Raw genomic sequence first — 25,910 nt, forward strand, 5'->3', positions numbered from 1 at the left:
GCGCTCATAGTAATTGCAATTGGATTCAGAAACTTACATATGAAGTCTGTGGTCCAATTATACATATTCCCACAAAAAAAGTTACTGGAACATTTTCTTGGTGATGATGCCTTAAGAAGTGTAATCCAGAGATACATATCGGCAGAAAATATAAGGTAAGTTAAGCAAGGCCCCATTGATGGATTCAATGGAAATTGCAGGCAACAAGCTTGGTATTTTCTGAAATTCACCCGTATATTTAATTATTTCATTATTCAATTTGCATAATCCAAACTGGCATATCAGTAAATGCCAGGTGAATGACTGCTGGTTTTCTGATTTGTAAATTTTGCAGACCTGACTGGCAGACAGACTATAACCAAACTGTTAGTTATACAGGATAACAAAAAGATCAATGGCTGTCTCGATCCATCAATTGAGCACAGAGCTATAACACTGATTCTGAGAATCAGGCTAAAATGGAGTTATGGTGGACCGTGTTGGAGATTCAGCATCAGTTGGCCAGTGAGGGTGGGACACATCAGATTTTGCAACAGGAGTCTTAACTCCCTCCTCCCCCAATGAGTTATTGATGTGGAAAAGCTTGCCCAGGACTGGAGCACAGTTGACTCAGGAGCATAAAATTCAGCAAGGCAACAGTTTTCCATATAATACTAAAAGTGCGATGGCAGGAAAATGGACTAGTGTTTACATTAGCTCAGGGGAGTTAAAAGTAGCACCCAGGTTTTTAGATCATGTTGCAGGAGGTGCGAATGAAAGAGACTCTAGGGCTGAAATCCAAAGAAAGGTCTGCTCAGGTTTGATGGCCATAATGGCCTCCTCCTGTGCTGTAAAATTCTATGATTCTATGAAGTGTTGACCTGGCCAGTGATGTCACATGCCAAGAATGAATAACTAAAAAGAAACTGTAAAATCCAAAGCGATACCAATTAGTTTTAAAGAGTGTAAAATTTTACAAGTGCAGGATAACTATTATCATCTTGCTTTAGATTAATTTGACTGTATATGTACATAATATACATACATGCACACAATGCACAGTGGCGCAGTGGTTAGCACCGCAGCCTCACAGCTCCAGCGACCCGGGTTCCATTCTGGGTACTGCCTGTGTGGAGTTTGCAAGTTCTCCCTGTGTCTGCGTGGGTTTCCTCCGGGTGCTCCGGTTTCCTCCCACATGCCAAAGACTTGCTGGTTGATAGGTTAATTGGCCATTATAAATTGCCCCTAGTATAGGTAGGTGGTAGGGAAATATAGGGAAGGTGGGGCTGTGGTAGGAATATGGAATTAGTGTAGGATTAGTATAAAAGGGTGGTTGATGGTCGGCACAGACTCGGTGGGCCGAAGGGCCTGTTTCAGTGCTGTATCTCTAAAACTAAAAAAAAATTGAACTTACAGTTTTAAAGACAGTCTGCATGTTGATTGCATAACACAGTGACCTTTATTTTGGCTCTGGCTACAGATTTTGTGTGTGATTGTATTGGATATTTCAGTGTGTAGAACTTCGAGTGACAGTGTTTTATTATGTTTTCCTTTTCGGCTCTTTACAGACATTGATGAATGTGCGGAGGGCTTTGTTCAGTGTGACAGCCGTGCTAATTGCATCAACCTTCCTGGATGGTACCACTGTGAATGCAGGGATGGCTACCATGACAATGGCCTCTTTGCAACAAATGGGGAGACATGTGAAGGTCAGTGTCTTTAAAAAGAAAGTTTCTAATTTTACCCGTCCTCACCAGAGAATTTCCACCATCAATTAAGTTGAAAGAAACAGAGCAAAGTTTTTAATGGACAGAAGTCTGACAGCCCTTGGTGATACTGAATCTGTCTGCAATGTTTTATTATCATTGTTAAAAGGTAATTATTCAATTTAGCAGCTAAGTTAGTCATACAGGGACATTTGACAATCACAAAGCTTTGCTACATGGACATTCTAATAACGTTAAATGAGTTGGATAGATGTCAGTTTACAGATTTTTTTTTTATTATGCTGCAATGAACTGTAATTACATTAAAGTGTAATTATAATAAGGGGAAATGACTGTTGCCCTTAAAAAGCTAAATTCAATGTGAAAGATTTCACTGTCTTGGAATGTTCATCAATTTACAGGTTTCTTTGGAGTGCTTAGGGGATTGAATATTACAGAGTGAATTAATTTTAAGTTTGGAAGTTTTTATGAGAGAATTATTTATGTCATCTGCAGAGGAAGCATTATGTTAATTGAATATGCTCTGAAAAATAAGTTTACATGTGTTATTTCACAGACATTGATGAATGTGGGACCAGGAGGCATAGTTGCGCCAACGACACTGTTTGCTTTAACCTCGAAGGCGGTTATGATTGTAGATGTCCTCATGGCAAAAACTGTACTGGGGACTGTGTCCACGAAGGTAAAATAAAGCACAATGGACAGATTTGGGTATTAGAAAATGACAGGTGCTCCGTCTGTTCGTGCCAGGTGAGTTCAAACTTTAAATATTTTTTCAGTTTGTCCTGTTGTCAGTAAAATATATTTTGTTAGATGTCAGCCATGACTCAGTTGGGAGCAATCTTGCCTCTAAGTCAGAATATCCACTCCAGAAACTTGAGCACAAAAATCTGGAAGCTGACAGTCCAGTGTTGTATTGAAGAAGTGCTGTACTGTTGGAGGTGCCATCTTTTGGATGAAATGTTAAACTGAGGTCCTGTCTGCCCTCTCAGGTGGACAAAAAAGATCCCATGGCACTAGTTCAAAGAAGAGCCTTTATTAGGTGAGGCATAAAATGGGATGTTCTTCTGGAACTGTACAAAAGCTGGGAGGTTCTACTGGAAATGTACAAAACACTAGTTAGGCCACAGCTAGAGTACTGAATGCAGTTCTGGTCACCGCACTAAAGCAGCAATGTGATTGTACTAGAGAGGGTACAGAGGAGATTTACAAGGATGTTGCCTGAACTGGAGAATTTTAGTTTCAAGGAAAGATTGGATAGATTAGGTTTGTTTTTTTTGGAATAGAGGAGGCTGAGGGCAGATCTAATTGAAGTGTATAAAATTAGGAGGGGTCTGAATAAAATGGCTAGAAAGGCCCTATTCCCCTTGGTTGAGGGGTCCATAATCAGGGGGCATAGATTTAAGGTAAGACGTTTAGAGGGGATTGAAGGGGAATTTCTTTTATGCAGAGGATGGTGGGGGTCTGGAACTCAATGCCTGATGTCTGGGGATGGAGGCAGAAACCCTCATAATGTTTAAAAAATATTTGGATATGCTCATGAAGTGCCGTAGCCTGCTGGAAAGTGGGATTAGGCTAGATGGTTCCTTGTTGGCTGGTGCAGATATGATGGGCCAAGTGGTCTCCTTCCGTGCTGTAAATTTCTATATTTCTATGTAAGAGCAGGGGAATTATCCCTGGTGTCCTGGCCAATATTTATTTGTCAATCAATATCACAAAAGCAGGCTATGTGGTCATTATCACATTGCTGTTTGTGGGAGCTTGCTGTTGCATTTCCTGCAATACAACAGTGACTACTCTTCTTTGGGTGTAAAGTGCTTTGGGATATCCTGAGATCATGAAAGGCAATACATAAATGCGAGTCTTTTTTTTTCTTTTCAGTCTCAACACACACACACACAAACTTGTACATTAACTCTCTCATACAAACATAAGCTTACAATTACACAATCTCTCCGGTCATTACACTGCTCACTTCTAAGGATTCTAAACAGCATCATTCTCCATCACAGTCCCTGGTCCTGGACGATGGCAGTGGATATATACACAAGCCATGTGCAATGAATTGAGATTTAAGGAGTGGCATTACAATAGCAGTGTAATGACTTTTCTCCTCCTCGTCATTCTCTGAACCCACACATAAACCCAGGTGAATTGATCAACTGCAAGACCTCTCTATGGCGTTGATGTCAGTGATGCAGTGCAGCTTAACCAATCATGAACAGCGTGACCTCCCCAAACAATGTTAATCCAGGCTAAATTAATGGCTTGAGTATAAATCAGATGGATATCTTAGGCAGCTGAAAAGGATTCAAAAGCAATACTACTTTGGAGATAGAAGAGACCAGGAAAGAGATTTATGAGGTGATAAGTCATTTTGAGGGAGTCACTGGACAAGAAATTATGCAGTGACTCAATGGATTGGATACAGACTAATATGGTACACATATGCCCTCAATATGGACAAAGACTATATTGAGAAAAACAGCGAAAGGAATTGTATCATAATTGGTAAGAACTTGAACAGAATGTAGAAGAGAAATGGAGGGATGTAGTTACATAAGGGCCTAAATTCAATAATATTCATTAACGGGTGCAAAATTATTGGTGTACCGAACTCACGCGCCTAAAGGGAGAAGTTTTCAGGCCTCATTGGAAAAAATCTGGCAAGCTTGAAGTGCCAATCGGGCATCCTGAGCATGCTCACCAGTCCTTCGGCGCACTTGGATGCCGCAAGTCTGGATTGGAAGGCAAATGAGGGGAGTGAGTGCAGGCGGCAGCAGTCTGCAGTATTAATGTGAAGCCAAGGTCAGCTAAAATAAAACTTTAAGGGCCACTGATTAGGCTGCTGCAGAGTCTGAAAATCTAGTCAAAATTCATGCAGGAATTCCCTGAAAATGGGTGTAGGACCCTCATTTCAATTGATACAAGACCTGAGCTCATTATATATAGGCGTGTGCCAAGCCTGCGCAAAAACAGGCCCCAAAATATTTAGCATCAGCCGAATGCCCGTGCAAATTGGGAGTGGCCCTTTCTCTGCCTATAGAACAAATGGAACAATGTTGACTTTAGGGCCCAGGTGTCTTTACAGGTGGGAGTGCATTATAAAGCTAAATGAGATTATGGATTTTATACAGTTGGGCATTGAATTAAAAAGCAAAGAAATTATACTGAATTTGTGTGACATTAGTTCGAGATAATTCATTAGAATGATACCAGGAATGAGAGGTTATAGTCATTAAGAAAAGTTTTTAAAATTTGGCTATTCACTGGAATATGGATCATTAAAGAAAGAATCCAGTAGTAATTTTCAAAATATTGTAAGGTTTTGAGAGGATAAATAAAAATATAGTGTCTGCTGCTTGGTGAATCAATAACAAATGATTGACTAAGAATTATCACTGGAAAAATGAAGGCGGAAGTTAGAAATCTTTTCACAAGTGGGTTATCAAATAAATGCAATACTTTGCTGATAGAATGATGCGAGGAACTAGAAAGTATACTGTCCTTAGAGACAAACTCCTCACTGAGGACTGATGCATGGATATAATGCAATAGTTTATCACAAGTGACGATAAAGTAAGTGTTTATAAAGATTCATCAGCATTAAATAAATGTCTTGGGTAGAAAATGTCAGAGTTACAGAAGGAGAGGGATGACTTCCTAACTCCACTTCTGCATTTGTGAACAGACCAGTGCTTGCACTTCTGGCCAGTACTAGCGAAAGGTCATCGACCTGCTTTCTCTCTCTCTCCACAATTGCTGTCTGACTTGCTGAGTTTTCCAGCATTTTCTGTTTTTATTTCAGGTCTTCCACTGCCAGGCATCATTGATTTCCACGTTAGTTACAATGTAGTGGAACATCTCCATTATCCATGTCCAATTATCCATTCTCTTAATTAGCCATTAGAATTTCCACTAGGCAAAGTTTTATGTGAGACATCACCTCATTGTGCAGATCACTAACACCAGTCTCCTCATGAATAACATAAATCACTCCTACAGACCAAGAAAGATTCAGATTCGATTTACTTTATTGCTGTTCTTGCCTTTTTTCCCATGTCTGCTATATTTTAGCACTATACACATGGGTAGGTATCTTAATTACAAATTTGCATTCTTTTGTGATTTTGTAAATTAACAGTGTGAATTTGTCCTCCTGTCCCACCATCCTGGTTGTTTCTTCCTCCTTGTTGCACTGGTTTTACCTGTGTGAATTTTGTTGTCCTTAAAGTTTAAGGGCTGTTCTATGTGCCGATGTTGCCAATTTAAGATTTATTGGTGGTATTCAAAAAGGTAAAAACATTATAACATGGAGCAGTATGGACTTAGATTTCAACAGCATCGTGACAGAGCAGCAGGGAAATTCATCCAAAGGCCAGCAAGAGAGGAGGAGAAAATTCACCCAATGTCGAACAAGGAGAAAATGATTTCAGCCAGTGAGAGAGAATATATTAAGGCGAGGTGGAGGAATAGGTTGCAGGTAGTGATGTGAACTGATTGCCTTCAATTTCATATTGTTACAGCCAGGTGGGTGATGGCGTGGCTTGTTCCCACTGTTCACCTTCCAACTGACCGCAGCAAGTGTTTTTGTTACTAGTGTTTTAACCCCTGGTGGTTCATTTGTCAAATAAACAGACAGTGAGAGGTTTTCTTGTAGGTTTAAAACAGAAGATTAGTTCTTTATTGAACAACATTCCTGAACAACTGCACCCATGCAAGCATTCTCTCGCACTCTCTCTCTCTCGCACAAAGATAGATAGAGAGGAAAATGGTATGTGGTTTGAAGTGAGGTAGGTGTTCAGGGATCACGGTAAACCTGTTGAGTCTTCTTGGAAGACAGTTTCTTTTAAAGTTGCAGGCCTGGGTGTCTAGTGTTTTTGATTGTTAAGACTTCAGACTGGAGGCAATGGTCACTTTCAGTTCTGTACTGCACCAAGTTGAAGTGTAGAATTCACAGCAGGGCTCCTTCCTTTTTTTACTAGACTTCTTTGCACAGCCCTTGACTGGACTGCTTTTCTGTGATGTCCTTGTGATCTCTCCCATTTTATCTCGAGACAGCTACCCTTTAAGGTAAACATCTCTCATATTAGCCTTTGTTGAGAGATGCATGGCTGTCTCCCCCGTCGTGAACACCCAATGGACCAGGATGTGGCTACTTTACAACTTCCTTGTTTTAGGAGAACCCATTCAATTCAGGAATGTCTCTTGATGGTTTCAGGATGGGTGTAATTGACACCTCTTTGCCTGGAATGTATCCTTTAGTCCTTAATAAAGAGTGAGACAGTTGGCCTAATCAGCCAACCTTCAGTGGCCATTTTGCAGCACATTGTCCACTTTTTAAAGGAAAAGTCAGTTTTTTAAATAATTCTTCAGTTTGGTTATGTTGCGCATGACACTATCTTGTAAAATAAAATATAAATTAGGGAATGTCTGAGCTACTTCTCTCTTGGACTTGTTTTCCTGCTTTGTGTCATTGACCTTCCATTTAAATTGCACCCAAAGAGGATACAAGATCTCATTATTGGCAGCTGAAAAAAATGATGGTGTCTACCTGCACCCTTACTGTACAAAACTGAATTGGATCTTCATACAACAGCAACACTTGTATTTTTATAGCAGCTTTAATGCAATAAAACATCTCAAAGCGCTTCACAGGAGGGTTATAAAGCAAAATTTGATATCGTGCCATGTAAGGAGATATTAGGGAAGATAACCAGGGCTGGGATTTAACCTTGGAAAGTTGGTGGTGAACCAGCTTCCGCCTCGCCTGGGGATCCAACCCGTATTTTGCAGGTTGGCTGGTTTTAAATGGTGTGGGGCGTCCCGGGGACTTCCACCCACTTGAGGGAGGAAGTCCCCCCAATAGAGCTGCCGGCCAATCAGCGGGCCAGCAGCTAACTGTCTCAGCAGCGCCACCGGGAGCGGTGGCCACTGCTGGGATTACAGCCCAGCTTCAAAAAGAAGTGTCGGGGACCCCGGAACACAGGTAAGTTTTGGTTGCCTCGCCGGGGGTGATCGGAAATGAGGCAAGTGTGGTCGATTGGGAGGACGGGGGCATGTTGGGGGGGTGTTGTGGCATCGGGGGCAGCCCTCCGTCGGGTACAGCATGCCCGATCATGAGGCCCCCCCACCACAGGACGTCAGAGAGCCAGCTGCTTTTAACGGCTTTTCTTGGGCCTGGCTGCCTGACTAGCCACATGTAAACTGCCCTTGGAGCCGGACGAAGGTCCTTAAGTGGCCACTTAAGGGCCTTGATTGACCTGGAGTGGGCGGGCTGTTTATTGCCGCCGCCCTGTGTAAGGTGGAGGGGAGGGGGGGGGTGGGGTAAAATGGAGCAGGAGGCTCCGGGAGCCCTTCCCAACAGGCTCCTGTCTACGCCGTCACTTTACGCAGGGAGGCAGGCCGTTTTTTGCCGCCGCAGTCCTGCGTAAAGTGGAAGTGGGAGCCAGTTGGGAAGGGTTCCCAGAGCCCATCGCTCCATTTTACGCCACCCCCCCCACCATCCCGCTCTTTGGGGGGGCGTAAAATTCAGCCCCAAAAGTTTGGTCAGAGAGGTAGGGTTTAAGGAGCGTCTTAAAAGAGGAAAGCGAGATAGACAGTCTGAGAGGTTTAGTGAGGGAATTCCAGACTTTTGAGTTTTGGCAGCTGAAGGCATAGCCACCAATGGAGGAGCAATTAAATTAGGGATGCTCAAGAGGCCAGAATTAGAGCAGCACAGAGATCTTGGAGGGTTGTGGCGGCTGGAGGAGATTAGAGATAGGTTGGAGTGAGGCCATGGAGGGATCTGAAAACAAGGATGCGAATTCTAAAATCAAGGCGTTGTTTAACCGGGAGCCAATGTAGGTCAGTGAGCACAAAGGTGATGGGTGAATGGGACCTGGTGCAAATTAGGACACGGGCAGCAGAGTTTTGGATGACCTCAAGTTTATGGAGGGTAGATTGTGAGATGCTGGCCAGGAGTGAGTTGTAATAGTCAATTCTTGAGGTAGCAAAGGAATGAATGAGGGCTTCAAGAGTAGATGAGCTGAGGAAGGACTGGAGTTGGGATATGTCATGGAGGTGGAAATAGGCAGTCTTAGTGATGACGTGGATGTGTGATTGCAAGCTCATGTCGGGGTCAAGTGTGACACCAAGCTCTGGTTTGGGCTCAGTCTGTTGCCAGGGAGAGAGATGGAAATGGTGACTAGGAATGCATTTTGTAGTGGGGATCGAAGCTTTGTTCTTCCCAATATATAGTTGGAAGAAATTTCTGCTCAGGTGGTACTGAATGTCGGACAAGCAGTCTGTTTATTTTTTATATTCATTCATTTACTGGCTAAGCCAGTATTTATTGCCCATCCCTAATTGCCCATGAGAAGGTGGTGGTGAGCTGCCTTCCTGGACTGCTGCAGTCCTTGGGATGTAGGTCGACCAACAGTGCTGCTAAGGTAGCGCTGTGAAGGAAGGGCGATATAGCTCCAAGTCAGGATGGCATGTGGCTTGGAGGGAAACTTGCAGGTAGCAGTGTTCCCATGCATCTGCTGCCCTTGTCCTTCTAGGTGGTAGCAGGTTTGGAAGGTGCTGTCGAAGGAGCCTTGGTGAGTTGCTGCAGTGCATCTTGTATATGGTACACACTGCTGCCACTGTGCATTGGTGGTGAAGGGAGTGAATGTTGAAAGTGGTGGATGGGGTGACAATCAAGCTGACTGCTTTGTTCTGGATGGTGTTGAGTTTCTTGAGTGTTGTTGGAGCTGCAGCCATCCAGGCAAGTGGAGAGTATTCCATCACACTCCTGACTTGTGCCTTGTAGATGGTAGACAGGCATTGGGGAGTCAGGAGGTGAGTTACTCACCACAGAATTCTAGCCTCTGACCTGCTCTTGTAGCTATAGCATTTATGTGGCTGGTTCAGTTTCTGGTCAATGGTAACCCCTAGGTTGTTGTTAGTGGGGGAATTCAGCGATGGTAATGCCATTTAACGTCAAGGGGAGATGGTTAGATTCTGTCTTCTTGGAGATGGTCATTGCCTGGCACTTGTGTGATGTGAATGATATTTCTTACTTATCAACCCAAGCCTGGTCTTGCTGCATTCAGCCTGCACACAGGCTACTTCAGTATCTGAGGAGTCGCGAATGGTGCTGAACATTGTGCAATGATCAGCCTACATCCCCACTTCTAACCTTGAGATGGAGGGAAGGTCATTGATGAAGCAGCTGAAGATGGTTGGGCCTAGGACACTACCCAGTTCTGAAGAAGGGTCACTGACCTGAAACGTTAACTCTGCTTCTCTCTCCACAGATGCTGCCAGACTTGCTGAGAGTTTCCAGCATTTCTTGTTTTTATTTCAGATTTCCAGCACCTGCAGTATTTTGCTTTTAGTTTATGGCCTTAACTGTGATTGGCATGATGGGAGTAGTGAGGCCACATGAGATGGCAAGGTTAAGGGGATGTCCGTGAATATGGGTTGGGTAGTTTACATGGAGGGAGAAATTAAGGGAGGATAGTGAGGCAGTTAACTCAGAGGTGAAGAAAGCATGATGATTTGAGATGCAGGTTGAAATTACTATGGATAAGAAGTCACTCGGTGCAGAGACTGAGGGAAAAAACCACTTTGGTAGGGAACGGGGATTTTAAATGAGAGGGGAGGAGGGTGGAACAAGGTGCCCCTATGAAAGGGAAACTAGAGGATTTTCTAAAAGGGCAGCAGAAACCCAGCAGTTATTTTTTTTGTTAGTTCATTCACCAGCATTTATTGCCCATCCCTAAACTGAGTGGCTTGTTTGGCCATTCATAGAGGGCAGTTAAGAGTCAACCACTTCTACATAATATATTAAAAAATACTTGTAAAATTTCTAGTTTGATAGGTCTTACCATTCATGTTGAGCTGCAAATTGATGTAATTAACAGTCTAAAGACTTGTGTCATGAAAACAACATATTGCAACTTATTAACTGTGAGTTCATTTTGGCATATGTTTGAAAGAGTTTTAACACTCTTACTGTTAATCACAGACTGGTAGAAGATTATGAATTCAGCATATGTTATAATATAATTACAAAAGAACAATAATAGACTTTTAACAGAATAACTGATTTATTGGTAATAATCCTTCAGCATTCATTGTTGTGTTTCCAAATGCTGCAGGTTAGAACACAATTTAAACACTGCGGGGGTAGATTTAACTTTCAATGTGAATTATGCAAAAGTAAGAGAAAGAGAGAATAATGGAGGATTTATACTCCCTTTTCAAAGATCTCATATTTTTAACTCCTTTTAGTTTATATGAAAGAGGGAGACAGGCAACCTTGCCAACTGTACTTGTTACATTTGAAATATTCAGGACACAGAGTACAAGGAATAGAGAAGCTGGCCGCCACAAGGAATAATTTTCCATTTTCTATGTGCGAAGGTTGAGTCACAATCATACGAGCATAGGAAAGAGAGCATGAGTAGACTTTTCGGCCCCTCAAGCCCCCTCCGCCGTTATATAAGGTCATGGCTGATCTGTTTGTGGACTCAACTCCACTTTCCTGCCTACACCCGATACCCTTTGACTCCCTTGTTTGTCAAGAATATGTCTACCTCTGCCTTAAAAACATTCAATGACCCTGCGTCCACCACTCTCTGGGGAACAGAGTTCCACAGACTCATGACTGAGAGAAAAATTTCTCCTCATCTTTGTCTTAGATGGGAGACTCCTTAATTTTTAAATTTGCCCCCTAGTTTTATTCCCTCCTACAAGAGGAAACATCCTTTCAACATCCACCCTATCAAGTCCCCTCAGGATCTTATATGTTTCAATAAGATCATCTCTCATCCTTCTAAACTCCAATGAATACAGACCCAACCTGTCCAACCTTTCCCCATAATAACCCTCTCATCCCAGGAATCAGTCGGATGAACCTTCTCTGAACTTCTTCCAATGCAATTATATCCTTTCTTAAGTAAGGAGACCAAAACTGTTCACAATACTGCAGATGTGGTCTCACGAATGCCCTATACAACTGTAGCAAAACATCTCCACTTTTATATTCCATTCCCCTTGTAATAAACGACAGCATTGCATTTGCCTTCTTAATCATTTGCTGTACCTGCATACTAACTTTTTGTGGTTTGTGTACTGGGACACCCAGATCCCTCTGCATCTCAGAGATCTGCAATTTCTCTCCATTTAAATAATATATTGCTTTTCTATTCTTCCAGCCAAAGTGGACAAGTTCACACTTTCCTGCATTAAACTCCACCTGCCAAATCTTTGCCCACTCAGTATACCTATCTATATCCCTTTGCAGACTCCTTTATGTCCTCTTCATAGCTTACTGTCATCAGCAAATTTAGCAACCATGCATGCTGTCCCTTCATCCAGGTCATTGAATCTAACTGAGGTGTTTAAAATTTTAAAAGGATTAGATAGGTAGTGACAGAGAAACTATTTCCCCTGATGGGGGAATCAAGAACAAGGGAGCATAAGCTAACAATTAGAGCTCGGTCGTTAGGAGGGAACTGAGGAAGCACTTATTATACAAATCTGGAATTCTCTCTCCCAAAAGGCTGCAGCCCTGGGACAATTGGAGCTTTCAAAGGTGAGATCAAAAATTTTTGTTCGGTAAGGGTATCGAGGGTTAGCCAGACTGGCAACTGTCAGAGGCTGAACCAGACCGTTAGCAACTTTGGTGTTGTATTTGACCCAAAGCGTAACTTCCAACCACATATCCATTCCACCACCAACACTACCTACATCCACCCCCTAACCACCCCCACCCCCCCCCCCCCCCCCCCCAAACGCCACCCCGCCTCAGCTATCTGCTACTGAAACATTCATCCATGCCTTCTTTACTGCTAGACCTGACTATTACTAAGCATTCCTGGCTGGTCTCCCATCTTACATCCTACATAAACCTGAGCTCATCCAATACTCTGCTACCCATATCCTAACTTGCACCAAGTCTGATTCATCCATCAGCCCTGTTCTTGCTGGCCTACATTGGCTTCCTGTCCAACAGCGCCTCAATTTTAAAATCTCATCCTTGGCTTCAAATCCCTCCAAGGCCTTACCCCTCCTGTCACTATAACCTTCTCTAGCCCAACAAACCTCTGAGAGCTTTGCTTTCCTCCACTTCTGGCCTCTTGTGCATCCCTGAGTTTTATCACTGTAGCATTGATGACTGTGCCTTGGCCCTAAGCTTTGGAATCCATCCCTAAACCTCTCCACACCTCTACCTCTCTCCTCCTTTAAGACACTCCTTAAAACCTGCCTCTTTTGACCAAGCTTTTGGTCACCTGCCCTAGCATCTCCTTATGTGCCTCAGTATTGATGTTTGAATACACTCCTGTGAAGTACCTTGGGATATGTTAAAGGTACTATTTAAATGTAAGTTGTTCCTCTTGTTGGTCTAGAGCTCAGGTGGGTAAATGGTGTTGGGGTACAGATCAGCCATGATCTTACTGATGGTGCAGCAGGTTCAAAGGGCTGAATGACCTACTTCCGTCCTTGTGTTCCTAAGGAAGAGTGACTGATAGACAGCAATTAGTTCTGTCAGCTTTTGATCAGGCTATTTGTTGGGATAACTTGCATAAGCAATCTAGCGCAAAGAAAGTATTAATTCTTGCTGTGCATAAATCCCAATTCCTGAGATGTTGGTAACTAATTGAGAAGCCTGTGTTGATTTATTGTCCCTGTACCCTATATACCTAGATTTCCCCCAGCAAAATGAGTATGAATAGTGGTGAACAGGCAAGCTGTAGAGAAATAGATGGGGGGCGGTTTGGTATTTAATTAAAAATTAAAAGAAAGAGAATTCAAAGAGCTGTTAAATGTTATCTGCACAGTAACTGTATTTGTACAGATTTAGATATCCAATCCAATATCAACTACTATTCAAACTCTCTTATTACTATGGGGCTAGTTGTGGCGATTCTAAGTTTACCTGCTAACTCCAGCACTAGATGTCATTTGAGGATCATTCTTGAAGGAAAAGGCTAGCAAAACCGCTGTGAAGTGCAATCCCTGTTAGACAATCAGAGAGAGGCACTGAAACAGACTGTAGAAGCTTGAAATTCAGATGTTCTTGCTTTGCTGGCTTAAAGCAAGAGACAGCAAAGGCAAAAATAGATGATAATTGTTTAAAAAAGAGCTAATGGTAAAGAATGTGCAGTTGAAAAAATCTGTAAGAAAGGCAGTCATGAAATCATCCCTTCTAACTGCTCTTGATAAACAGTACCATCTGTTCCACCAACTATTTGTTTTCGTTCTATAACAGACTGGCTTGGTGCTGTGTCGAAGGATGGTCTGTGACTGTGAAAACCCTACAGTGGATCTTTTCTGTTGCCCTGAGTGTGACCCACGACTAACCAGCCAATGCCTGAATCAAAAAGGAGATGTGACCTATAAAAGCGGAGACACTTGGGTGCAAGACTGTCAACAGTGCCACTGTGTGGTAAGCCATGGCTTGTTAAGATGTGACACTTGGTACACCTCAAAGTAAACTCCCAGAATCAATCCCATGAGAGTGGATTAAACTTAACACAATGACATATAAGAGACTTGCACAGATCCCAAAGGAAGTTAATGCTCGCAAAGTATTTCCAAATACTGTATAGAAAATCATCTAAATTCATAAATCTTTGAAAAGAGGAACTTGGATATTGTATAAGGGAGAGGAAAAAACAGCTGACATTGCACAATTTAAAGTAATATAATATTTTTGCAATCTTATATAACAGTATAGTAGACATTAGAAGCACTGCTTTCACATTATCTTTGATGTGCTTGCCTGAAAGTTTCCCCAGTCACTGTTTATCAAAGTTGTTATGCTACAAGGCCATCCATCATTTTTATTTGCTGACTTTCAAATGTAGTTATACTTTTTGCTTTCAACACAAAGTTGATGGCTCAGGCATAACATTGTGATGACCTGAAAATAGTACATAAAGGACACGATTTGGCAGTGCAAAAACAGCTACAACTATGGTGCCTTCTTCTGAAGCCTCAATTGTAAAAGACCTAGGATTTGAAATGTGGTGAATAAGATTCCTTTACTCTGAAGCTGAATTTGAGAAGGCTGTCAGGACCGACCAGACATTACTCAGCTACTTTTTATTTGTGGAGTTGACTGGGAGGGGGCTATGGGCAGCTATCTTATGAACAACACTGCAGCAATAAATGTAAGCCTACTATTGGGTTTCATTCCCTCTCTTCTACCACGCATTGTGTGGAGTTGCCATGAGGGCTTGATGAATGGATAGTCAATGTAAAAGGGGATTGATAATAGAACCACTAACTTAACTTTATTCCTTTGTGTAACCTGTGGCTTAAGGCAAAGCTAGTCTTGTATTTTATTTCTGATTGTCGGGTCCTCTCACAGTTTATGGCTAGATTCTGTATTCAGCAATGTATTTAATTCCAAGCAATGCAATCAGAAAGAAAGAGGAAAAAAAACTTTAAGAACCCACCGTAAAGTTCATTGGCCAGGCATTCTTATGGTTTTGGCTTGGGGGAAATTTTAATGTAACACGTTTGCTTGTAGTGGCAGTGAAGTACCTATTACCCACTATCAAATTGAAAAGCCAGTGCATGGTAGTATCATTGGATGAAAATTGGGATAGTTTCTGATAGTACTTAACGTTTTTATTGCTGACCTTGAAAACTGGTATATTGAGAAGAAGGGTTTGTGTGCTTTACTGATGTAATCATTAACAATGTGCATGATATCAGAGGACATATAGCCTGGATTTTTTAGTTGGGTACAACCTGATGTTCTGAGCGCTGGCCCCACTATAATTTCCATATGCAGTCTGGTGAGCTTTACACGTTAGAAATGCCTCTGATTGGTACCCCATTCAATTGGGGGTAGAAATTTTGTGCTAATGCAGGATTTTAAGTCCTGGAACAGGATTAAAATGGCAAACAACAGCATTATTTTTTGCATTCGGGAAAAGAAAGACTCAGAGTGCAGAATGGCTGCCAGGACTGCAGGAGATTAGAGAGTCCCTTTGTTCTCTGATGGACCAATGCAAGTACTGCTGCAGGAAGCTAGGCAATGAAGGAAAATATCCTTTGGTGCAAATTGCTGCAAGGCCCCAAGGAGAATTGCCCGAGGGTCATGGCAGAAGATTGCCATTGCAGTGAATGCTGGCACCATCACTTCTCACTTAGCCTGGCAGTCCCAGCAGAAATGCAATGGCCTATGAGGTCAGCCAGGGAAGCCATGAACATCTTCCAAAGATGCACTGTACTTAGCATGTCTACACCATACAATGACTTCCCTGTCAAATAACAGGGCTTTAATTGTTCATCATCAATGCTCCTGAGGCAGCTAATACCCTTGACACCCTGAGCTTTCACTTGGAAATGATCTCACTCATCCCTTGCTTGCATTCAATTTGGAAAACCATGCATTGAATGTAATTGCTCGTTCCCTAAATTGTGATCATGCTTAATGTGAATTGTACACAGACATCTCGGTTTCAGTCACAAACAAGCATCACTTCATTGATCTCAAAGGGACTGTTTTCTACAGATCATTGGCCATGTTGACTCTGTTCACACTAGTCATAGGATGGCATAATGGGCACAGATGAAGCTGAAGTCTCTCAGATTGTGGTAGAAAGGATACCAAATCAGGTTGTTTATGCAGTACCATAAGAGCACATCTTTGCAGTAGCTGCATCTCCAAGCTTAGCTGCATCTCCAGGCTTAGCTGCTATATGGAAAACGCAACCGCACACTTCTGCCAAAGAGGTATCACCTTGAAGAAGCACAGCAGTAGATTTATGAGCTCATTCTTCACACAATGCTACCAAGAGGAAATACGGTGGTAAAATACATTTGGTACACATATGGGTTTTCACTAAAATGATAGCAGCTGTTGTCATACATGCAGACATTGTTTTAGTAAAGTTTGGAATAAGCTTTCATTGAGTAGCATGGATGGGAATATGGTGAGCTGTGACACAGAGAGGAAGGTCTGAATAGAATCATATTTATAGTGGAAAGGGGGAAAATGTAGGGAAGTGTGCTAAAGTAGTTCCAAATATGGAGGTCAAGTACGAGTCTGACATGAATGCCTCTTACAGTTAAAAACAGGTTGTCCTCTTCACACTTCTCACCTGTTGTTCCTCTTGTTGCCTGTAGGGTGCTTTGCCAATCTGGGGTCTTTATGGTGAGGCTTCTTTGTAAGGCACAATTTGAAGAATGTAACACACACAACCATGGTCCCTAAAAAAGAAAAATCTCGATGAACTAAAGGACAGGGCATCTCCGATCAATCTAGGCACCTGAAGTGCGCATTCAACATATCAGTGATAGGCTTAATTATTACTCTGGTGCATGAGTATACCTCAGTATACTGGTGTTCATGTCCTAGGACACGGTATTTGGCTTCAGAGGATTGCGTGTACTCCCATAATTGTCCAATGGGAAGAAGGTGAAATTGCTTTCTGTACCAGACAAATCTTCCATGACTTGTTTAATGCATAGCTGATTAGTATTTCTTACATATGTCCCCATAGCAGCCTGAAATTACCCCCTGGCATAAGGGTGATCATGAATTTAACATTGACTGGTAGTGCATTGCCTGTTGTAGAGATGCTCTGTCGGGGGATTAGCACCGTGAAACCTAACTCCTTGATGGTTTTCTTAGTGAAGCAAAGTCATCACAGGCACTTCTCCTGTGGCAAATGTGTATTCTGGTGTGGGGAGCGGGGTGCTGGCAGGTGAGTACCTTATGCCTCTAGTGCTGTATGACCAGCCTAGCATTCTGTGTTGCTCTTTTTTTCCCTTAAAGCAAATCGACAGGAAAATTCCCAATGGAAAATTCATTGTGTCAAATGTGGAAAGGTGTGAGGCATGACTGGCAGCCCCACTGCAAATGGCACAAAAACGGAAATTATAGCCATCAGCGTCAGCAAAAACCCCTCCAAAAATGTATAAAAAGTGAACTTTATACTGTTGCTATTCACAGTGATACTAGACTTCGTCGTAGCACCTAGCAATTCTGGACACCCATTCTAAATAGCTGAGTATAGGAAGCAGCACAAATAAGGTCAAAATGGTTTGAAAAGAAGTGTATTTCTGTCATGACATATTTCATTCCATTTGCATAGATTGCTGAAAAATGGACAAGCATGTGTTGCATCCACCAAAAGTGACAGTGGAAAATGGGGCAAGATGTGGTATGGTATCACTCTGCTCAATCTTCCAATCCTGTCCACCTGATTTACACCTATTAATGGTGGCCTGGAGAGAGAAAAGACCCCTGGAGAGGAGAAAGGCTCTCTGTGGAGAAAGGCTCCTTTGCTGAGAGGAAGCCGTGCATTTTAAAAGGTAGCAGATTCCGATTGCCTCCAGTCACTGAAAAATCGCTGCCCCAGGAGTGATTCCTGTTGCCTCTTATGTTTTGGGAGATCCTGAAAGCCCAAGAAAGCTTCAATTGCTAGACTGCTATTTAAAAACTCAAGTAGACCTGTTGCTACAACCTTTGCTGAAAGATCCTTGTGACGCCTGCTGCAGATGACAAAGTGATGTGAACACCTACCCATCACAAACTGTTCACCAACTCACCTGGAGAGACTTCGGGTGGCATCTGACTATTCAACTCTGGGACACCTCACCGTCCCAGAAATATCCTACCAGGACGTGACAACCTAATTATTTTATTATGCCTATGAAACAGTTGTAAACTAAAACATCCTTTTCTCCCGGTTAACCGTTTTTTTTGAATGTATGTGTGTGTGTGCATGCATGAGGGTTAGGAAGAATAAGAAGTTTGAAAAGGATTCTTTTCACAGAGTTATCTCCATTATTGTTTAAGACTTAGTTTATGAATAAATAGTTAGTTTTGTTGTTGTTTAAAGAAACCTGGCTTGGTGTGCTTTATTCTGGGGGACAAATAGAGTGTTTAATTTGGCTATTTTCCGGTTGGTGGGAAACTTCACTAATATGCTGTGACCTGAGTAGTGGGACTGAATTAACAGTGCATTACTCCTGCTTTGGTTGTAACACCACGTTTGCGCCAAGGCTGTAATGAGGTCTGGAGCTGAATGGCCCTGGCAGAGCCCAAACTGTATTCGATGAGTAGGTTATTGGTGAAAAGTGCCACTTGATAGCACTGTCAATGACACCTTCCATCACTTTGCTGATGATTGGGCAGTAATTGGCCAGATTGGATTTTTTTTCTGCTTTTTGTGGACAGGACATACCTGGTCAATTTTCCACATTGTCGCGTAGATGCCAGTGTTGTAGCTGTATTGCTAGGGGTGCAGCTAGTTCTGGAGCACAAGTCTTCAGTATCACAGCCCATAGCCTTTGTTGTATGAAGTGCCCTCAGCCATTTTTTTATCACATGGACTGAATTGAATTGGCTGAAGACTGGCATCTGTGATGTTGAATCTCAGGTGCAGGCTGAGATGGATCATCCACTCGGCACTTCTGACTGAAGATCACTGCAAATGCTTCAGTGTTGTCTTTTGCACTGATGTGCTGGGCTTCCCCACTATTGAAGTTGGGGGTGTTTGTGGACCTCATCCTCTAGTTTGTTGGTTAATTGTCCACCACCGTGACTGGATATGGCAGGACTGCACAGCTTTGATCATTAGGTTGCTTAGCTCTGTCTATCGCATGCTGCTTCTGCTGTTTAACTTGCATGCAGTCCTATATTGTAGCTTCAGCAGGTTGACACTTCATTTTTAGGTATGCCTGGTACTGCTCCTGGCATGCTATCCTGCACTCCTCATTGAACCAGGGTTGATCCCCTGACTTGATCACAAGGGTAGAGTGAAGGATGGGGGGGCCATGAGGTTACCGATTGTGGTTGAATACAGTTCTGCTGCTGCACCTCATGGATGTCCAGTTTTGAGCTGCTAGATCTGTTCTGAATCTATTCCATTAGCACACTGATAGTGCCACTCAACACAACAGAGGGTGTCCTCAGTTTGAAGATGGAACTTCGTCTCCAGAAAGGCGGTGCAGTGGTCAGTCCTACCAATACTCTTACAGACAGATGCATTTGCGACAGGTATATTGGTGAGGGTGAGGTCATATTGGAGTGGGTGAGGAAAGGGAAGCACTTCTGCTCCAGATGGTATGTTTTGCTTTAACAAAAAAGGAGCAATTCTGAGCAAGGTAGACCCAATGCCATGCACACTCACCCCAACTAATTTCTCAACATGGTACTTCAACAAGCTTTAGGCCCCTTCAACATATATATTAGAACCCCAACATCTGTTTTAGGCATTCACCAGGGACATCTTAAAAAGGCCCACAAATTATACGGGATCAACATCTGCTCAGATTGGGCACAGACCATTCAACGGTTAAATGGGTACACTTTGTGCCTGTTTTATGCCTGGAAAAATGGGTGCAACTTATACAAATTTCAGCCACAGAGACCTTTTTGATTCCTGAAAGCTCTTTGTGTAAAACAATGCTATTGGACTTTGTTTAGGCAGCACACAGGGGTTGGAATTTAATGATGAGGCCGTGGCCCCGCCCACCTGCTAGAAAGCCAGGGACAAGGCCACCTCTATTGCACTTGAAAGCCATGCTGCTATTTTGTGTAGCTCAGGCCCTTAATTGGCTGCAGTCACAGCTTCCACCCATCTGAGGCAGTAGGTCCCGCCTCCAAGAGCTGCCAGCCAATCAGAGGACCGGCAGCTCTCCAGTCTCAGAAGCACCACTAGGAGCTGTGGCTGCTGCTGGGACTGCACCCAGAAAGAAGAGGATGATGGATGCTAACTTCCATAAAGGTAAGCAGCGATCAGGCCTTGCCGGGGACATTTGGTGGATTGTTGGAGTCTAGGGCAGGGGGGTTGTTTGGGGGGGTGGGGGAGTGGTGGCCCATGCTGCTGGTGGGACCCTCCGGGGGGGTGCGCAGGGTGCCTGATCAGGAGGGAACCCCCACCACCCCCCCCCCCACCCCAACTTGCAAGGAGGCCTCCAGGTATTACTAGGCAGCCTTCTCAGGTACTGAAGTGTCCATTAGCCACTGCTAAAATACCAGTGGTGGCGGGAACAGACCCTTAAGTGGCAATTAATTGGCCACTTACGGGCCTCAATTGGCCTAGAGTGGGCTGTTTGCTAGTTCCCCTGCCACTGGTAAAATAGCAGCGGGGGCAGTTAAGCGATAGACACGGCACCCCACACCCACCCAACAGGATTTAACACCCCACCCTGCCTCCTAGCCCGCTCCTGGGGGTGGAGCGGGGAGGGTTGGCGTTGGTGGTAGGGAGGGGGTGGCAGCGCTAACTTCTGGCCATGGTTTCTGTTTTTTAATATGCACTCCAGCAATCCAAATGGAACAAAACATTTAAATCAACAAAATAACGCACACAACAGCATGGGCAGTACATTGATTCTTGTCTGTGTATGCTTGTTGTAAATTATAACATTACTTACGTGTTGGGTGCTTTTTTCATTGATTGCATTTAAGACAACTATAATTGCAGTTCAGTTCTGTCATAAGTCACACATTTCCCATAGGCTTCACATGTTCATGATATGTGACCCAAGGCACTAAATATTGACTTTGTAATACAGTGCTATGTACGCGCTTCAAAGCGTTTCTTCATATTGTCTCTGCCTCATTCTACAGTGACTTAGATTCTTACACTTTTCTTTGTTTTTCAGCAAGGTGAGGTTGACTGCTGGCCTCTGCTGTGCCCAGAAGCTGACTGTGAATTTAGCATGATCCTTGAGGGTGAATGCTGCCCGCAGTGCATCGCAGATCCTTGCCAAGCTAATAAAATCCGCAATGATATCACCAAGACTTGTGTCGATGAGCTTAATTTGGTTCGTTTTACAGGATCGTCATGGATAAAACATGGCACAGAATGTACCCTCTGCCAGTGCAAGGTGAGGCAGAGGTATTTGTTAAGATTAACAGTAACTGTTGCTCCAGAACAGTAATATCTTACTGAAAGAAAGATTTGTATTTCTATGAAGTACTTCTGAAATGTAGTAACTTTGTAATGTAGGAAGTGCGGCAGCTGTGTCCCACAAATGAGAATGAGATAATGACCAGATCATCTGCTTTAGTGATATTGGTTGAGAGATAAATATTGACCAAGTCACCAGGGAGAATTCCCCCTGCTCCTCTTCGAAAGGGTGCCATTGGATCTGTTACATCCACCTCAGGTGCCAGACGAGGCCTCAGTTTAAGGTCTCAACCAAAAGGTGGAAAATAAAAAGAAAAATTGCAAAGGTTGTAATCTGAAATACAAACAAGAAACACCAGAAAACTGCAATAGATCCCTCAATATCTGAAAAGACAAGTTAACATTTCAGGTGGAAAACACCTTGAGAAAGCATCTCAGCCTGAGGTGTGTTTTCAAATCATGTTTTACTAATCTGATATTTCCCAAGCCATTTGTCACACAGCTAGACCAATGTCTCCTTGTAACCGTGTACAACATAAATCAAAACATACTATCTTACCTGATGCATATAAGATGAAGATATTTTATTTTTTTTAAGTCACCAAGATATGAATACAGAATAATTGTTAGCCAGGAATAGTTACAAGGTTGTGTTCTTTGAAGCTGGGGCTCAGGTATGTTATAAACCGTAACTCATATTATAGGCTTCAAATCACTTCCACGTGTCAAATGTTTTTCAGAGTATAGTATCAAGTGAGTTGAGGCAGGCAGTGGTTCTGTTCTGTTTCTGCCACTAATGGGCTGCATGGCAGAACACTATATGCCATTCATTTGTGATGATGTCCTCACTGGACAGTTAATGCTTGTGATGTGATCATAGCAGCTTTTTTACACAAGAGATCATTGAATACCAGAAAATAACACTAATAGCTTGTGTATTTAATTTAATAGAAAAAGGTCTTAACATTTTTGCGATCTATCTAATGAATCTTTTTTCCTCAACATTATTCACAATGTGTTTCTTCTTTAATAATTCCTCTATCATCAATATCGTGTAGTTTTAATCGAGTATAGCTTTAGTTTAGGGCTTTGCAGATTAATAGGTTGCAATTGAATATTTAGTTACACAAATGTAATCAACTGTTCATTGACTTGTACTTGAGTCTGTGAGTAAGGGCATGATATAGTTCTATAGATGCACTATGTTTTCTTTCTCCCTCCATATGATAAATAAACAGAGAATGTAGATTTTTCCTTCCAGTTTGTTGGCAATCAGTATTCAAAAAATGAGACCTGAAATTCCTTTGGTGTGATGCCAGTACAATATAGAACAAGACATTAAAGCATAGATTTAACTAGGCCATTACATCATTTGCAATAATTTAATGTATCAGAATATGTAATTAATCATCTGTATAATTGACAGGAAGTTCTGCTTCTAAAGTAATTGGCTAGCACATCTAGTTGAGTTAAAATGAATTAAGGATGAACAAATAATTTTTCTGAGTATTGAGATACATGGAATCGACTCCCAAAAAAGTGGTTAGTGCTGTTTTAGCTCCTTCTGAAAGAACTGGCTAAGTATCTGATTAGGAGTAAGATTGACAGTTACAGAAAAAAGAAAAGAAAAGGACTGTCAAATACACTGTGGAATACAATGATTTTTGTACTGTTGGGACCAGAGAAATGTCATCCATGGAAAACCACCAGCCAAAGTTGAATAATGAAGGTGTGAATCTCAGTCGCCTTTAGGGTTCCAGGAAAAATTATGCAGAACTTTCTATCAGCAGACTAAATTACTGGAGCAGAGTCCATAACAGAGCATCTTGTGTGTGGTTTGCCGAAACAGCAGGCCAGGTTTCTTATAAGTGTGTTAAAACAATACCATGTTCGAATCACTATTGAGTGGTGGTACAGGTTTTCCACACCCATAACGGACAGAATGGGGACATAAAATACTCATTAATACAATTCCTAAAGCACTATCAATAGATATTTAAGAATTTCTTAACATTCATCCAAGAAATAAAAGCACCAAGACAAAATTTTATTTTACATCTATGACACAACTCTGTTCAAACTTAGCATGAACTTTTGATACCACTGATAAATTATTGCTATCATTTGCAACCTTGGTGTTGTATTTGACACTGAGGTGACCTTCTGACCACATATCCATGCCATCACCAAGACCAATTACTTCCTATGCCTGACTCTGCCCCTGCATCAGCTCATCTGCTGGTGAAACCCTCGATCCATGCCTTTGTTACCTCTAGACATGACTGTTTCAATGCTCTCTTGGTCAACCTCTAATTTTCCACTCTACATAAACTTGAGTTCATCCAAAACTCTGCTGCCTGTATCCTAACGCACACCAAGACCCATTTAGCTATCACCCATGTGCTCGCTGATCCACATTGAATCCCGGTGCAGCAATGCCTCAATTTTAAAATTCTCATCCTTGGTTTTCAAAACCTTCCATGGCCTCACCCCTCCTTATCTCTATAACCTCCTCCAGCCCTACAGCACACTGATATATATCCACTGTTCCAATTGTGGCCTCTTCAGCAAACCCCATTTTAATTGCCCCACCATTGCCAGCTATGCCTTCAGCTACCTAAGCCCTAATCTCTGGAATCACTGCCTAAACCTCTCTGGTTCTGTACCTCTCTCTCCTCCTTTAAGACACGCCTTAAAACCTACTTCGTTGTTTAAGCTTTCGGTCATCTGTCCTATCTCCTTATGTGGCTCAGTGTCAGATTTTGTCTGATAAAGCTTCAGTGAAGTGCCTTCAGACATTTAACTATGTTAAAGGCTCTTTCTAATTACAATTTTTTGTTGTTGACATCCCTTTGATTATAGCTTAGTTTTTGAATTTAGCAAATTTAATATAATTAAATAAGTTATATAACTTTGAAATTGATATAGATCCTTAAATGTGGCAACTTGAAAGGATGTGGGAGCATCATAATTTGCAGTATGACTTTTACTCCAGCTCTCACTCATATACTTGTTTTTTTCTCCTTTTCCAGAATGGTCATGTCTGCTGCTTAGTGGACCCTCAGTGCCTTCAGCAACTCTAAACCATAAAGCACTATATATAGCATTTGTTGTGCCATTTGTATGGAATTCCTGTTTATTCTGCAGGACAAGAGTTAACATCAATACAAAGCTCTCTTCAAGAACAACTTTCCTATCAGAAAACAACTTTATACCAAATACAGATTTACGTTCAACCAAATTCGAAGCTGTTGGGTCAAGAGGAAATCACATTCTAGCAAGGACTGAGAGTGCTGGAGCTAAATCACATGTGGTCATTTTACAACCAGAGAAATCCATTTGGAAGCAAGTGCAAACTTGTTAGATTGTATGTGAAAAAAAAGTTTTAACAACAAGTTTAGAAAGAATATATGTACAAGCATGACTAGAGAGCAAAGATCTCAGTGCAAGGGAAGTCATGTAATGTATTTTTTTCTGTTGTTTGTTTGAATTGTTGTTTCCCAAATCCAATGATTGCTGACTTGCTTGTCTTAGTGCAAATACGTTAAATTTAAATTAAAAAATTTTCATTCAATTTCAAGCTTACTTATTTGTTTTCTTCAATTTAACAATTCTGCCTCTTGAATTTTGGGAAGCATGGTGCAGGTTGACTGCCCTTGATGCTATGACAGCATTTGACAAAGTATGGCATCAAGGAGCCCTAGTAAAGTGAAGTCGATGGGAATCAGGGGGCAAACTCTGCACTGGCTGGAGTCATACCCAGCATAAAGAAAGATGGTTGTGGTTGTCTGAGGCCAATCATTTCAGCTGCAGGACATCGCTACAGGAGTTCCTCAGGGTAGTGTTCTCGGCTTAATCATCTTCAGCTACTTCATCAATGTCCTTCCCTCATTATAAGGTCAGAAGTGGGGATGTTTGCTAATGGTGACACAGTGTTCAGTTCCATCTGTAACTTCTCAGATAATGAAGCAGTCTGTGCTTGTATGCAGAACATTCAAGCTTGGGCTGATAGGTGGCAGGTAACATGCATGCCACACAAGTGCCAGGAAATGACCATCTCCAAAGAATAAAGTCTAAACACCTCCCCTTGACATTCAATGGCAGTACTACCATTGAATCTCACCACTATCAACATACTGGGGTTTAACATTGACCAGAAACTTGACTGGTCCAGCACATGAATACTGTGGCTACAAGAGTAGGTCAGAGGCTGTGTATTCCGTGGAGAGTAACTGACCTCCTGACTCCCCAAAGCCTTCCCACCATCTATAAGGCACTGATGGGAACACTGGCATCCCATCCATCAGTGATGCACTGCAGCAATTTGCCAAGGTTTCTTCGATAGTACCTT

General features: G+C 42.3%; 1 protein-coding gene across 1 annotated transcript in view; it reads left to right on the top strand.

Moving 5' to 3' along the window:
- The window catches only part of LOC137379809 (protein kinase C-binding protein NELL2-like), a 282,199-nt gene extending 257,112 nt beyond the window's left edge, over positions 1-25,087 (top strand). The window contains exons 16-20 of the mRNA XM_068051187.1: positions 1,548-1,688; positions 2,263-2,456; positions 13,948-14,124; positions 21,312-21,536; positions 24,592-25,087. Coding sequence (XP_067907288.1) covers positions 1,548-1,688; positions 2,263-2,456; positions 13,948-14,124; positions 21,312-21,536; positions 24,592-24,642 — 788 coding nt within the window. The 3' untranslated portion in view covers positions 24,643-25,087. The remainder of the gene's footprint in view (positions 1-1,547; positions 1,689-2,262; positions 2,457-13,947; positions 14,125-21,311; positions 21,537-24,591) is intronic.
- Positions 25,088-25,910: the final 823 nt, after the last annotated feature.

The sequence above is a fragment of the Heterodontus francisci genome, chromosome 18 (assembly GCF_036365525.1).
Source record: "Heterodontus francisci isolate sHetFra1 chromosome 18, sHetFra1.hap1, whole genome shotgun sequence".
In the NCBI taxonomy this organism is placed as follows: Eukaryota; Metazoa; Chordata; class Chondrichthyes; order Heterodontiformes; family Heterodontidae; genus Heterodontus; species Heterodontus francisci.